The sequence below is a fragment of the Scatophagus argus genome, chromosome 7 (genome assembly GCF_020382885.2).
Source record: "Scatophagus argus isolate fScaArg1 chromosome 7, fScaArg1.pri, whole genome shotgun sequence".
NCBI lineage: Eukaryota > Metazoa > Chordata > Actinopteri > Scatophagidae > Scatophagus > Scatophagus argus.
In genome coordinates this window covers 10,654,604-10,668,170 of record NC_058499.1, presented here as the reverse complement: position 1 = coordinate 10,668,170, position 13,567 = coordinate 10,654,604, and the positions used below count along the sequence as shown (strand labels likewise).

General features: G+C 43.0%; 1 protein-coding gene across 4 annotated transcripts in view; it reads right to left on the bottom strand.

Moving 5' to 3' along the window:
- Nucleotides 1-290: 290 nt before the first annotated feature.
- megf11 (multiple EGF-like-domains 11) overlaps nucleotides 291-13,567 on the bottom strand; it is a 65,594-nt gene continuing 52,317 nt past the window's right edge. For 3 of the 4 annotated variants that reach the window (XM_046394828.1, XM_046394827.1, XM_046394829.1), the window contains 12 exons: nucleotides 11,037-11,183; nucleotides 9,615-9,749; nucleotides 7,427-7,555; nucleotides 6,692-6,820; nucleotides 5,941-6,069; nucleotides 5,645-5,773; nucleotides 5,305-5,541; nucleotides 4,762-4,928; nucleotides 4,602-4,665; nucleotides 3,251-3,295; nucleotides 2,386-2,592; nucleotides 291-2,145 (listed from right to left, as the gene is read on the bottom strand). In XM_046394828.1, the coding sequence (XP_046250784.1) occupies nucleotides 1,970-2,145; nucleotides 2,386-2,592; nucleotides 3,251-3,295; nucleotides 4,602-4,665; nucleotides 4,762-4,928; nucleotides 5,305-5,541; nucleotides 5,645-5,773; nucleotides 5,941-6,069; nucleotides 6,692-6,820; nucleotides 7,427-7,555; nucleotides 9,615-9,749; nucleotides 11,037-11,183 (1,694 nt within the window). In that variant the 3' untranslated portion in view covers nucleotides 291-1,969. The remainder of the gene's footprint in view (nucleotides 2,146-2,385; nucleotides 2,593-3,250; nucleotides 3,296-4,601; nucleotides 4,666-4,761; nucleotides 4,929-5,304; nucleotides 5,542-5,644; nucleotides 5,774-5,940; nucleotides 6,070-6,691; nucleotides 6,821-7,426; nucleotides 7,556-9,614; nucleotides 9,750-11,036; nucleotides 11,184-13,567) is intronic. The other variant, XM_046394830.1, reaches the window with a different exon arrangement.

The window sequence follows — 13,567 nt, the reverse complement described above, 5'->3', positions numbered from 1 at the left end:
AGGATGTGAGGCCACCCACAGACAAAAAAAGTTGACACTTAGTTTTTAGGCTGAAATGGGCTAAAGAAATTGTAAGCACCCAGTAACAGACTTGAATAACATCTCTTACTTGTTGTAGTGGAATCCTTCATTCATCAGTGTCAGGCTGAATTGGCAACATTCATTGTCATGACATTTCAGTATTCAGAGCTAAAGATGAAGAGAGACGTTTCCTGTCTCAGACTTGGCATGAGAAGTAAATTAATATTCTATCTATCCAGGATATGAACCTGACTGAAACAGGCTTCTGATGGCAGAATAGGCTTTTAATTTGAACTTTAAATTTTAAGTACCAAAACAACAAGCAGCATTGATATGACAGCAACTGGAAAAAAACTTCCTTAGAGGAAAAACAGTCACATAAAATATGATCCACTGTCACCACACTGATCGAAGATGGCATAAAGTCCAGCACTAATGAAATGCTGTGTGAGCATCGATTGTCAAAATGTTATTGCTTCTACAGAGGGTGAAATGGAATTCACATAGTGAATGAATAACTTCAGTTCAATATATAAATAAGTTAATAAGCCTGATACAAACATAAAATACTTTAAAGTTGGACTTTTTACATATGGTTCCCTTTGTAAATACTGCACAGGGCATTTGTAGGTCTTGAAATTGGTCGGATGAAACCTTATTTTCAATTTACAATCTGACAGAGAGAAAGAACATTTTAAGTAACTTCAAAAACGGTTCACAAAATGACACTGATCATCTCACAAGAAGGTAAGTTGTGTGTTATCTACATCAGTGGGTATCCATTTTCTGATCATGCTCATCTTTTTTTTTTTTTAATTCTAGTGTCACATTGATAAAAATTCACCATCACTAATATAAAGTAATAAATAAAGCAGTTAGCTTTATAGATACAAAACATAAAAGGTCAAAGCAATCCCTTCTTGACACTCAGTATCTCAAAAATGTAAACTAAGACATTTGGGAGAAAAATGCTTCCACACAGAAAACAAAACACAATGTGATCACTTCATCAGAGTGGGGGGGGGGGGGATCCAAACTGGAGACCTACTGTATGTGTGTATCTCTCAGCAATGCAATATAATGCATGAACACCGGTGACCTGAAAGCATCTCCAGTTACATAAATCCTTGTTTACACCGAAACTGAACAGAAGCTTGTGAGTTACGGACAGGGATCACCAAGTATCAGCTGTGTAATCATTACTGGATAACAGTGAATAAAGGACCATTACAATATTTTACTATTTATCCATGCTTTATCAGACTGTGCCCACTCCCAGTCAAGTTTCCATGTATAACATTTACAACATACATTTCTCTACTATCTGACTTTTCTTGACCTCAGAGTAGATGATCATAATCACTTCGTGTCAGCTATGATCTGTAGCTGCTGCACACGGTGACGATCCATAAACTCTGATGTCTATGTGGTAAATCTTCACCTGCTTTGAAATGGTCAGGGTTGCTATACCTTCCCTGCTGTGGAGAAAATCACTTCTGTTTAGGGGGCATTATGAACGCTTGTCTGCCCTTGAATAGTAAACCTATATCACGGGCTAAAAATGAGCGTGAGGATCGCTCTTTCCCTGTAAATAATCTGTCCACCCGATCCCTGTATGCTGCCCTTGGTGCTGTTTGGAACCACTATGTTCCACTTCAGGAGGTCCATAACGAGGCCGGGCAGCAGCTTGAGTGATCAGTTCTGTAAGAAAATAAAATGGGTGAATGGTCGCTGGTGCGTGGGACACTCTTTCCTCCCCCCCCTCCTTCAGGGCCACAGAAAGAGTGCCTGTGAGGGAGCCAAAGAGAGCAGGGTCCAGGAGAGCTGTGGCTGTCCCTCCATCTCAAGATCTCAGTATCTAATTGAACACACACGGAGACAGAGGGAAGAGGGAGGGCCACGGGTTGAAAGTTGGTTGAATGTTTTGCCGACACACTGAGTGTGCCCTCTAGAGCAAAGAGCTGGGGCTTTCGGGGGGTGGTGGGGGTGTGTGTGTGGGGCTGTGACGCATGGGAAGTATGTCATAGTGGCTCGGGACGTGGTTGCCGCGAGGAAGGTCATAGGGGCTCTGGGAGAAGCCGGTGGCCATTCCATTGGGTCCCTGCAGGACGCTGACTGTTGGCTCTGTGACAGTTTGGGGAAGAAGCAAGGAAAAAAGTAGGAGAGACACATGAGACACACTGAAGTTGAAGAGTCACAGGGACAAAGAGAAAAGACAGGCGCATGCAATGGAGAGGCAGCTCACATTCCCTCTCATCAAGGTTTACAAAGCCTGTACAGGCTCTCACCGGGGGACATGATCAGAGAGGCCATAAGCTGCAGAACCCCGCTGAGTTCCACGCACCAGAGCAACAACGCACTCACCAACATCATAGACATTCCTGTTCGCGCTGCCCAGGAGGGTTGCCGTCCCTCCAAAGGGCACCTCGCGGTGGGAGGGGGACTTCATCTCCACGTAGCTGCTCTCTGTGTGCTTACAAGCCAGTCCCGGAGGGTCTCTAATGGTAGCATATGGATTCTCACTGTTCAGGGAGCAGGAACTGTTGCTGCACATGGAGCCCTTAATGTAATCTGCAGTAGCCGTGAGACAATGACAGCATTAACCAAGATGACGAGATTGCTAGACTAACACTAAATTGTTAAACAGACATCAGAGTGTGGCCAGGAGAATAGCAGTGTAAATCATTGCCATACTGAAGCAGTTGTACTTCTTTTGTCTCCGAGAGGTGAGTAATTGTGGTATATAGTAATCAGAGTACAAAGAGGAGAGAGGGGAAGGCTCATCTCATCCATAACAGTCTCATCAGTCTGGTAAGAGGCCTCATTAGAGACCGTGCCGAAGCTCCTTCAGACCACTCTTCACACCCTTGGGTCCCTCACACTCACAACCAACTGCACAGTGTGGGAGACAAAATGACGTATCGGGCACCGAGCCACAGAGAGCAATTACCGTTGGAACAAAACCTCAGCCCACCATGATCCTGTCCAAAGTGTAGCGAGTTTTCACATAAATCATGGAGAATATAAGGATATGGGATTTTGGGTCACAGAAATAGCAGTCTCAGAGGGGAACAGAAACAAAATGGGGAAATTGATACATGGGCTGTTGAGCATAAGAGGGTTTTGTAACATCAGTGCTGGTGAGCTGATTGCACATACAATTTGTCTGCACACTCACACTCTCACACACACACACACACACACATAGGTACTGCGATTAATTACTTACCTTTTCTGGAGCCTCTCTGTGTCTGTGTCTCCCCCTGTTGAACATCTGCAACAAATGTCAAAACATGAAAGTCAGCCTTTGCCTGTGAATTCCCCAACGTGTGAATGTTGACGGGAAGTATCTCATTAATGTACAAATGTACAATGTAGTATGTCTTTTTTTTTTAAGAAGAAGAAGAAGAAGAAGAATACGAGGAGTTCAAATGTGAGGAGTTACTGAATGCTTCACCCGCTTGCTGTCACATTCCCCCAAGGCTTACAAGCTTACATAATCAACTGTGGTCATAATGGGATGTTTGCCAAACAGCAGCATGTCACGGAGAGGAGACAAGCCTGTTTCAAACTACATGAGTCTCTTACAGCATCCAAGACTTCCCTTTTCTGAGGACGATTTGTCATTATGACTGATCTGCTGTGTGCTTTAACACAAAACGCAAATGGTGAAGATATCTGACTTTTAAGTCAGGCATAACAAGGAACGAATCGTGGATATTCACATTATTGCATGTTGTTTTGCAGCAATGATCCAGTAAAGAGCACACGGGTTTACAGTCTCTTTCAGTCTGCACCACCACAGAACAAGAGGCTATGTATGATTTCAATATCTAATATATCATTCCAATATCACTTCACCCTAACCCCCCATTTAGCATTTATAAGTACTGTATATAACTTTAATAAATCGTTTATGACACACTATAATATAGTTGGAAGCAGATAGAAGGAGATTTCAAGTGTTTATTAATACAGTATTTTTCAACAACAACTCCTCCTATGAGGACATTTTATATTATTACAGCTGTGTTTTAGTATATTGTCATTCATTATCTATTCATACATTAGTCCAAATTTATTAGTGCCCACAGGGGGAGTTAAAGTAAATACTTATTTCTGCTCGCGAACGTGTAATTTACTAAACGTTGCTGCTCACTGATGAGAAAATGGGGGTATTAGAACCAGAGATTTAATTTTTCTGGCACGCTTAATTTTCTATAATTCACAGCCCAAGGGTGCAATATATGACCCAGTGTAAGCCATCACAGAGAAATGTGCCACTAGGGGAAGTGAAAGAGGACTAATGAGCTCACACTGACCCCTTTTCACCTCCACACCACTGCTTTTTCTGCCCCACCTGCATATCTTATCAAAGTCAGAGCAGAGGTTATGTCTAACAAGAAACCCCTGGTTCATCTTCATTCACAGCAGGGTAGCTGCTCCAAGCTGGTGCCTCTATGAGGTTTGTACTAATGACACATTTGTATTTGCCCTTGAAGTGACGATTTTACACGGTCAAAAAAAAAAAAAATTAAGGATGTATGTGGTGTGTCATGGTAGGAGAGAGGAACACTGACCTATGTCATTGAGGTTGCAGTAGGCTCTCCACTCTGAGCCATTTCTACTTTTCAAGGTGCTTGACTGTGAAAGGAAGAGCAGAGTTTGGTGTTGCTTTCACACTGCAGTGTCACTGGGGAAATTCAGTTTTGAGCGAGTGCACATGGAGAGTGGCCATACTTTGAGGGTCAGCGTGCCATCCACGTTGCTGGAGATGGTTGAGACAACATTACACTGGGCCACAGTGTGGTAACTGGGGTTGGAGAAGCACTGGCCACTGCTGCTGCTGCTGCTGCTCTGATTGACTTCAGCAGCACTGGTTCTCATCGCTACAGTACTGCCACACTCTGATGGTTTAAACAGCAGATTGAGAGGTTTTGCAATGGAATGAACATTTGAGTGTTAATGTTTTCATCTACTATTTTCAAAGTACAAGTATCCACAAAGATTTTAACGTGGATGCCCGTTTTTTTTGACCATGACGAATCAAGCTTACTCAAAATGATCGTCTAATTGAAGGACAAATGTACAGTATGTCGCATCAGGGCTGTAACTAACTAATGTTTTTATTTAGTTGATTAATCATTTCACAAGGATTTGCTGGGTGTATTTGCTTGATAAATGACCGAAACACTTAATTGATTTCAAATTGACTGACTGTGGACTACATTACTATTTGTCCATAGTTAGCAAATATTTTGAGTGGTTTCTAAAATATCTTACCAGACAGAGAATAGTCAGTGTTGGTGATGTGCATTGCCTGTGAGTAGGACACACTGGGCTGGATCTCATGTCCTTTGTCCCTCTGCCTCTGTCTGTACCACACAAACAGACTGAGCATGGCCATGATGATGAGGAGGAGAAAGATGATGCCCATGACGGCCCCCGCAGACTGCCGCTCCGAGCCTCGTGCTGGACTAATCTTGGTGTACGGGTTCAGCTCCTCCATCATCAGAGCTGCTACAGAGAAAACACAAAAAGAGATTTGTTTAAACATTGTGTACACATCTGCGTTTGAGTGATGATACAGTGGAGAGCCTCGATCAGCTCGAACACCTCTCACCTTGATCACAACGGATGCCTTTATATCCAGGGCTGCAGTAGCATGTTCCAGTCACATAGTCGCAGGTAGCATTGTTCAGGCACTCGCACAGCTGCTGGCAACCATATCCAAATGTACCAGCAGGACACTCTGCATGGGAGAGAGGTGCATTATTACATCCATCAAAATTAAAGCACTTAGAGAGTGGGAGCCAAAGTGTTTATAGAACACACACACACACACACACACACACACACAAGCATTCTCATCCACAGGGTAATTTCACGCAGTGCTAAAATGTGCTGGGTCTACTCAACTCTGCTCACAGCTCATCCCAATGAAGCCTGTTCGGCAAGCACATTGGCCAGTGATGTGGTCACAGTCTGCGCCGTTTTGGCAGCGACAGACTTCAGAGCAGTCCCTGCCATAGAACCCTGAAGGACAGCCTGGGACAGCGATGTATAAAATGTTGGGGTGGGAGGGGTGGAGAAAACAAAGAGAGGGGAAGAAAACGTAAAGAGTCAAGGTCATACCGCTGGGGAACAGGAAAATCAATACCATTCAATGACTCTGCAGCATACTTAATAAGGGGCAATGTGAATAAATGGAAATGAAACATTTCCTGCTTCAGCAGAAAATATGGTTATGGTGCTAACATAACATAGAGGTGAAGATAAAGAACAAGAGAAGTAGAGATAGTTAGAGACTATGTGAGAAAAAAGAGAAAAAAACAAACAGCATTTCCATGCAAAAGAGCAGGGGCATGACACCACAGAAAAGACCAAATAAAATCCTTGGGGTCAGAGATAATGGAATTCAAATTAGTGGACTGATTGATCTGCACTATCCCTGAGCGAATGACTGGAATGTATAATTAGTAAATTAATGAAGTGACCATGAGTGTTATTCTGATACTGCTCTCTCTAAAAAACATGTAAATCAAAAACTAATATCTTCCCATTGCGCAGTTGTCTCGAAAAAATGTTTCTCTCGTGTCACCTGCTGCAGTTCTGCTGGCCTGCCAGTAGATGACACTGTGTGTCTACTAAGTGGATGGGAGAGACTCACGCTGTGTGCAGTAGAGTCCGGTCCAGCCGGGGCTGCACCTGCACTCCCCATCGTAGGCACTGCACTGGGCTCCGTTGTGACAGTTACAGGAGTTGAGACAATCTGGCCCCCAGTGCCCAGAGGGACAGGCTGCAGACGCCAGAGACACAGTCAAGCTCATGGTCATACACCCTCACACACATGCTGTACGTCCTGTGCATGCATACATAAAGCACGTAACACACATGTTTGAGGAAATGTCCAGATATTCTCCTCACAAAGAAATATTCCATGGTATCTTAACATAAATCCTTGCAGAAAATCCAGTGCGATCCTGACCCTATAGGGAGCCCATAATTTGTAAAATACGAGCAGACATGTGTCACATTGAATAACCCAAAGTAAAGCTCTGGTAATCTCACATCTATCTGATCATATGTTATTTCTACTTTAAGTAGTTAATGCAGTGAAAAAAAAAAACACACATCAATTTCCCATGGCATGACAACTCAGAACTCTGCGAACGATCTTTGGCCTACAGTGCTGTAAATCAAAGAGCATAATGTATTACAACAATCATTTAAGCAAGTTATCTGTTCTACATACGCTGGGGCTGAGGGTAGCTCTTGGAATGGTTAGGGTCATGAAAATGATTAATGTTTATGAAGGTAAATGTGAGAGTGGAGACAGACAATGAGAACGGGAGATCAGAGAAATAAAGCAAATTAAACACAGGTTAAAGGATATGAGTTATACCCTGAGAGCAATCCTCTCCTATCCAACCAGGGAAGCACTGGCAGGAGCCATCGATGGGGTTGCAGGTGCCATTGTTGGTACAGAGGCAGATCTCAGCGCAGGCCCTCCCATACCTGCCACTTGGACAAACTGAAAAACACAAAATGTTATTTTATAAAACAACCCTGATCTGCATAAATATCACCGACATGCAAAGACTAGTAAAATCCATTAACGTGATGACACCAAACTTGGACACATTATTGTGAGCACATTTATGCAAACAAACTCATTGTGTGAAAGGTTGCGTAAACATATTCCTCTAATGGATGATATTGTTCGATTTGAGTGGACATGAAATGAAGTGATCTGTTTAAACAAAAGGAGGAGTCAATCACTGCCTCCAGTGGCACAACTGCCCCATTTCCACTCACAAGAGCAGAATGAGTGATGTGCCACATAATTAAAATAGACCATGTACACAGACCACTGTATACATTTTTTATGAAATTAATATTTCAATGCTCTCCCCCGCACTCTTCAATAAAAGATGTCATAGCCAATGAAACCTCCATTGTGTTTTCTTGTTGGGTCACAAGACAAATTGAACCCAGGTGTATCTAACCATCAGGATCAGGAAGCTGCAGCACCAGCAGATACATCAAAGGTCTCATATAAAGAGAATAGTGTCGTAGTGTTAGAAATATCAGATAAGGTGGCTGTGAAAGAGATGGGTCTGACTCATTTTCATGTGGGGTGATTTTAATGATTACATTTCAACTGGCTTTCCCCTCTTCTTCAGAGCTCTTTCAAGCTCCTTCAAGCAGGTTGTCATTAGGCCACGAGGATGGCTCCCCCATACTGCTGCTTCTGGGGATTCAACCCTCAACACACTAGGAGAGCTTCATTAGGCTGGGACCTTGTGTGCCGGACAGGGGACAAGTGAGGACACCAACGGGGCTCAACAAGAGGAGACTGTGTATGTTGTTGACCACCTTCGTCCCTCGTGGCCCGACGCCTGCTCACTAGTAATTACAGTCCTACAAATTAGGACGCACTCACATTTTTTCTTTTTCCCCTTGCTTCAGTTAACCTATTAAACTTTCACTTTCACGACAGTGCTCAAAGCCATGAAAGAGAATTCAAAAATCTTTCATTTCCTTTCCATAAGTTGGAAAAAAAAGGTAAATTATTAGCAAAGTAAAATCTACAGTACATTAGTATGTAAGTGTCTTTGCTCAAGCAGATTTCTATTGCACTTTATAGCAAGTGAGGAACGACTGACAAGAAAAATAACTTGAATACATGGAAAAAGATGGAGTTAAACTTAAACAATGTCTTTATAAGTCTCCTTTTAAGTGTTTGTGTCCTAATACACCTGTGATACAACAAGCTGAATAGCTACATTATCTTAAAATACAGATTATTCAAAATGTACATTGGCTTAGGAGGACTCATGATCCCTCATGATTTCTATAAGAAATCAAACACATCTAAGTGAAAATAAGGACGTGTGTACAAGAAAGACATATGCCACAAACTTTTTCCCGGCAAGATCTTCCTACGTGATTCAAACAACATCTTTGAGGTAACACACAAAGAAAAGTTTGCCTGGTTGCCTTCAAATTAAATTTAACAAGACAAACAGAGGTGCACATCTGTTGTTTCTTTGTTTGTTTGTGGAAAGCAATTTACACGGAGCAAAATGAGGCAGAGGGACAGCAACATTTACTTGACATATCTTTGTCTGCAAAAGTGAGTCACAGCTATTGTTTTTTTGTTTTTTGCAATCTGAGGTGCATTGATGATAATAGCCATTATTCAGAGTTTCAGGGCTAAGATGACAGCTGGTCATCTGATCGCCACTTAGCACAGCAAGGATTGTGGGAAAACATTCAGATGTCCTCACAAAATGCGGTGAAACACAAAGTTCATTTGACATATAAATGAACCCTAAAAATAATGAGACATTGTGTGTATCACACAGGATATTCTCTTAAACTGTTATTAAAACATTATACTGTGTTATTTCTCCACCATTTAAATACAAATTTTTGTCCTTCCTTTCAAGGCAAAATGCTAAAACATTTTCAGAAACAAACTGAGCTCACCATTTTCCAGTAGTAGTGACTAAAATTTCACAGTGAATGAATTTGACAGTAACTGAAACAGCTGGGAAAAGGTCAAGGGGACACAGAAGGCTACTTGCCTTGGTTGCACAGAGAGCCAGTGAAGCCAGACAAGCACTCACAGTGGCCCGTGACGTGATGGCACGGCCCAGTGCTGTGCACACACTGCGGACACGACTGGCTGCAGCGGTGCCCATAGAACCCCGGAGAGCAGACTGCAGACAGCAGCGGAGGAGAGCGAATCAGTCGACAGCATTGGATCAAACAAGAGATATAGTAATAATGAAACAGGACATGACAAGAGTGATCAAGGGAGGACAGAAAAATCAAGGCTTGAAGAATTAAAGCAGAAAAGACAGGAGCAGACAGCAAAGGGAGGGAAAAAACAGAAAAGTCAGTCTTTATTGTAATCACCCCCATTTCATCTCCCGTCGGAGACAGAATAGTAGAATAGTTAAGAGAATTGTGAAAGTCTGTTTCACAGAAATTCTTGAGAGCAGGTTAATGATGTATAAAAGTCAAGATTGCACAACTGTGAGTTAATAATGTGTGTTTTATTGAATGATTGTGGACCTTTAATGGATTTTCAAAAGGTGGTATAAAGGTAATTATTTCACACAGAGAGCTTTAACTGTGCAGAGCAATTTATAAACATATTTTCATTTCAGTGCAGCGAGAGCCTTAAAAATCCATGTTATGTTCCTATTTACAGTCAGTGATTTGGGAAGGTTTCTACTCCAACATCACTATTCCTCAGGAGATGATCGGGTATGATAACAATATGCATTGTTAAGTTTACATCAGCGGTTGTGATTTGATTTAAAGAACCAGGTGTAAAACACCTTTATCAGCCTCCGGAGAAGCACGCATTCCTCCAATTAAAGTTTCAACAGGAAAAAACTGCAGTTATGAGGTTTTCACCTGATGAAAACATTATCTGTGTAAACATTGAATTTGGAGGAGTAAATTTGGAGTTCTTCACACACACACACACAGAGAGAGAGAGAGAGCGAGAGCTTGTTTAATCTCTCAACTCACTCACACAAATTGATGTTTACAGGTTTGTGGCTGTGAATTTCACTCCCAATCAGTGAGCTCATCACTTGAGAGCGGCCTCAGACAGAAGCCAGAGCTAGCACTCCCAGCGAGCATGCCCTCTGATGAGCCATGGACGAGTACTGTGAGCCTCCCACTGTGAGGTAGCTGTTGAGGACAGGGCGTGTGTGTGTGCGTGCCGGTGCACGTATGAGTGTGTGTTGTAGGGGCACAGACACTGTGATTAAGTGATAGCAATGATGAAGGGTCTACACTCAAGTAGTTGTGACCAACTGACAACTAAGTGCCCCCCTCCCCCAGCAGACACACCCTTCAACACTTCTTCGAAGATCAAACCAAAGTCAATACTGTGATGGGGTTTGCTAATGTGCCGCTCTCTCATTATGTTATTTCATAAAGGTTTAGGTAAAGGGAGGTTGCTTGAGAAAAAAGAGAAGGAGGCTCACTTCTTTTGCAGGAGGTCCCTCTGTATCCAGGTGCACACACACATGTGCCGTCCTCTGGAGAACAGGACCCTCCATTCTGACAGGAGCAGCTGACTGAACAGTTGGGTCCCCAGAAGCCTTGTGGGCACACATTATCACAGTGTATTCCTGCAGGCGCATTACAATGACAAATATTCAGCGTATGCACACTAAGAACGCAGACTGGTATGCTGAAATATTCTAAATAGTCTGCCGTCTGTAAAAACACATCATCAAAGGACAGCATTCACAATGTTGGATCACAGCAGATCTGTTCAGGGTTATCCTCCCAACATGGATCCTTGATTGGTTATAGTCCTATATGAAGAAGCTTGATGTCTGAGGTTTTTTTTTTAGTTCACTCCATCCTTCCAGACTCTGTTTCTCCTTTCCAAATGCATTTTATTTTTGATCTGACTGGGGCTCCTTGCCAGTGCACTGTGTTGATTAACAGGGTTGGGTCTCCAGAGGGGCTGAGCTTGTCTCCCATTCTCTTTTTGCAGAACAGGAGTAGTGCACAGAGCTGAAGGAAAGTACTCAAGCTACAAGTGCATAGTGTGGAGGTGTCACTGTGTGACTGGCACAGCACCAACCAATAACGCAAAACACTGCATCCATACAGGGCTCCCACATGCACATGAATGTGTTAGAACATTCGTCAAAGCAGCATGTTTTCTTCCAGCGATGCCCATGTCTTCAAGAAACTGTGGGACAAAAGTCACAGGCATTGCACATACACACAGGTTCATAAAATAAAATACATCACTGCAACCACACCAGCAGAGTTATATATTCACACACACACACAGAGAGACATGCACACAAACTCTGGAATCTTTCAAGCACCAGGCCTTAGTTTGAAGGCTCATTTGAAATTTCCTTTGAGTGAGAATATCTGAGAATGGTGTGGCCATTAAAGTAGCATTAGTGCAGTACCTTTGAATTAAACCTGGACTAAACTCCGGGGACTAATGTTATACAGTAACCCGGTGCCTTAAAGCTGCAACGGAGGAGTAAAGGAGAGGAAACATAAGTGCTGATGAGGAGGGGGCATGGTAGCAGTGATTTAGTCAGAAGCTCAGGCATGGACATCAAAAGGAGGGTAAGGCTTGTGCAAGTGTGTTTGAGGTTCTGCTAGGCCAGGCAGAAAAAACTGTGACTGCCTTTACTGTCGGAAAATGAACGCGGGCAGAGCATCACACTTTTCAGTCTAATGGTGACAAACAGAGGGGCTTTGGATAGCTAGTGAGGGAGAAGAAGAAAGAGTGTGAGAAGCCAGAACTGAATTCTCTTCAAAGGAGGCTTTTCTCTGAGAAGTGCCAGAGGTCCCACTATCCAATTTGTAGAGAGCGAACAAAGCAAAGCAAACGCCTCCCTCACAGTGCATGTAAACACACACTCACTTTATCTGCTCTTGGTATCATATGGAATCTCTTCAGAAATTAAAGGTGAAGTCCTATTTAACATGTACTAGCCTGAGGCATCTGCATCAAATGTCCGGTCACAGCTCTCTTTTAAATCCTTGTTGGCTGATGTCAGGCTTACGACAGTTCAGCAACAACTGCGTGTTTCAAAGACGGCTTGGCTACTTACAGGCGAACACACTTCTTGACAGTTTACGTAAAACCCACAATAAAACAAATTGCGAATTTACAACAAAGCAGGATTCTATATCAACTCTGGAGCTAGCATACACAGCAATATGACAGCGTTTGCAGCAAAAAATAGCTCCAGTGTTTCTGTAAATAGCCATTTTATTCCATCCCTGACTTAGTCCTGTGACGAATCCCACATCTTTCTCTCTCTCTGGGTGCTTCTTCCTTCAGAGAGCCAATTGAAAAGCCCCTTCGTTTCAAGTATGTATGTACGTGTGTTTGTCCAGCCCACTGGACTGTATGTTGCCCCCAGCCCTGCACCCCGGTGACTCAATTAAGGCTGACAGATGGTCCCGACCTATGCAGGATTCAGAGCATGAGAGACCCATTTTGCCACCTCCGTTCTTGCAGATAATAAAACCCACATTGTTTCCCAGAATAAATGCCCTAAGCTCAGGAGACTGAATGGTGTGGGCTGCTGAGAGCTCACAGGCTTGACCTTTCCTGCTGAATCTATTCCCTCCCTGACTGCACCTCTCCACCCAGGCTCAGAGACCAGGTCCTCAGCTAGCCCCGCGTATTTGACATTCAGATGCGACACTTCATTTTTGAGCATAATGATCCTCACCCTTGCTGTGACATTCACACTTCCCTACCTCCACCTCTTTCCCTGTAAGCAAATGTTTGAAATGACAAGAAACAAAGTGCACAGACACGTTCACGGAAAACTAAGATTGTGGGTCTAGAGGGGATCAGTTCAAACGGAGAGCCAAGACGAGTAAGACAGATGAATAAGACAGAGTGTATCCTCCAATGGATAAATATGGCAGCTGGTTCAGTAAGATTTCACAACAACTTGAAACTTTAAAAAATCAAGGCAGTCAAAAAATAAAAATATCATAGTCTGGGTTTGAAACT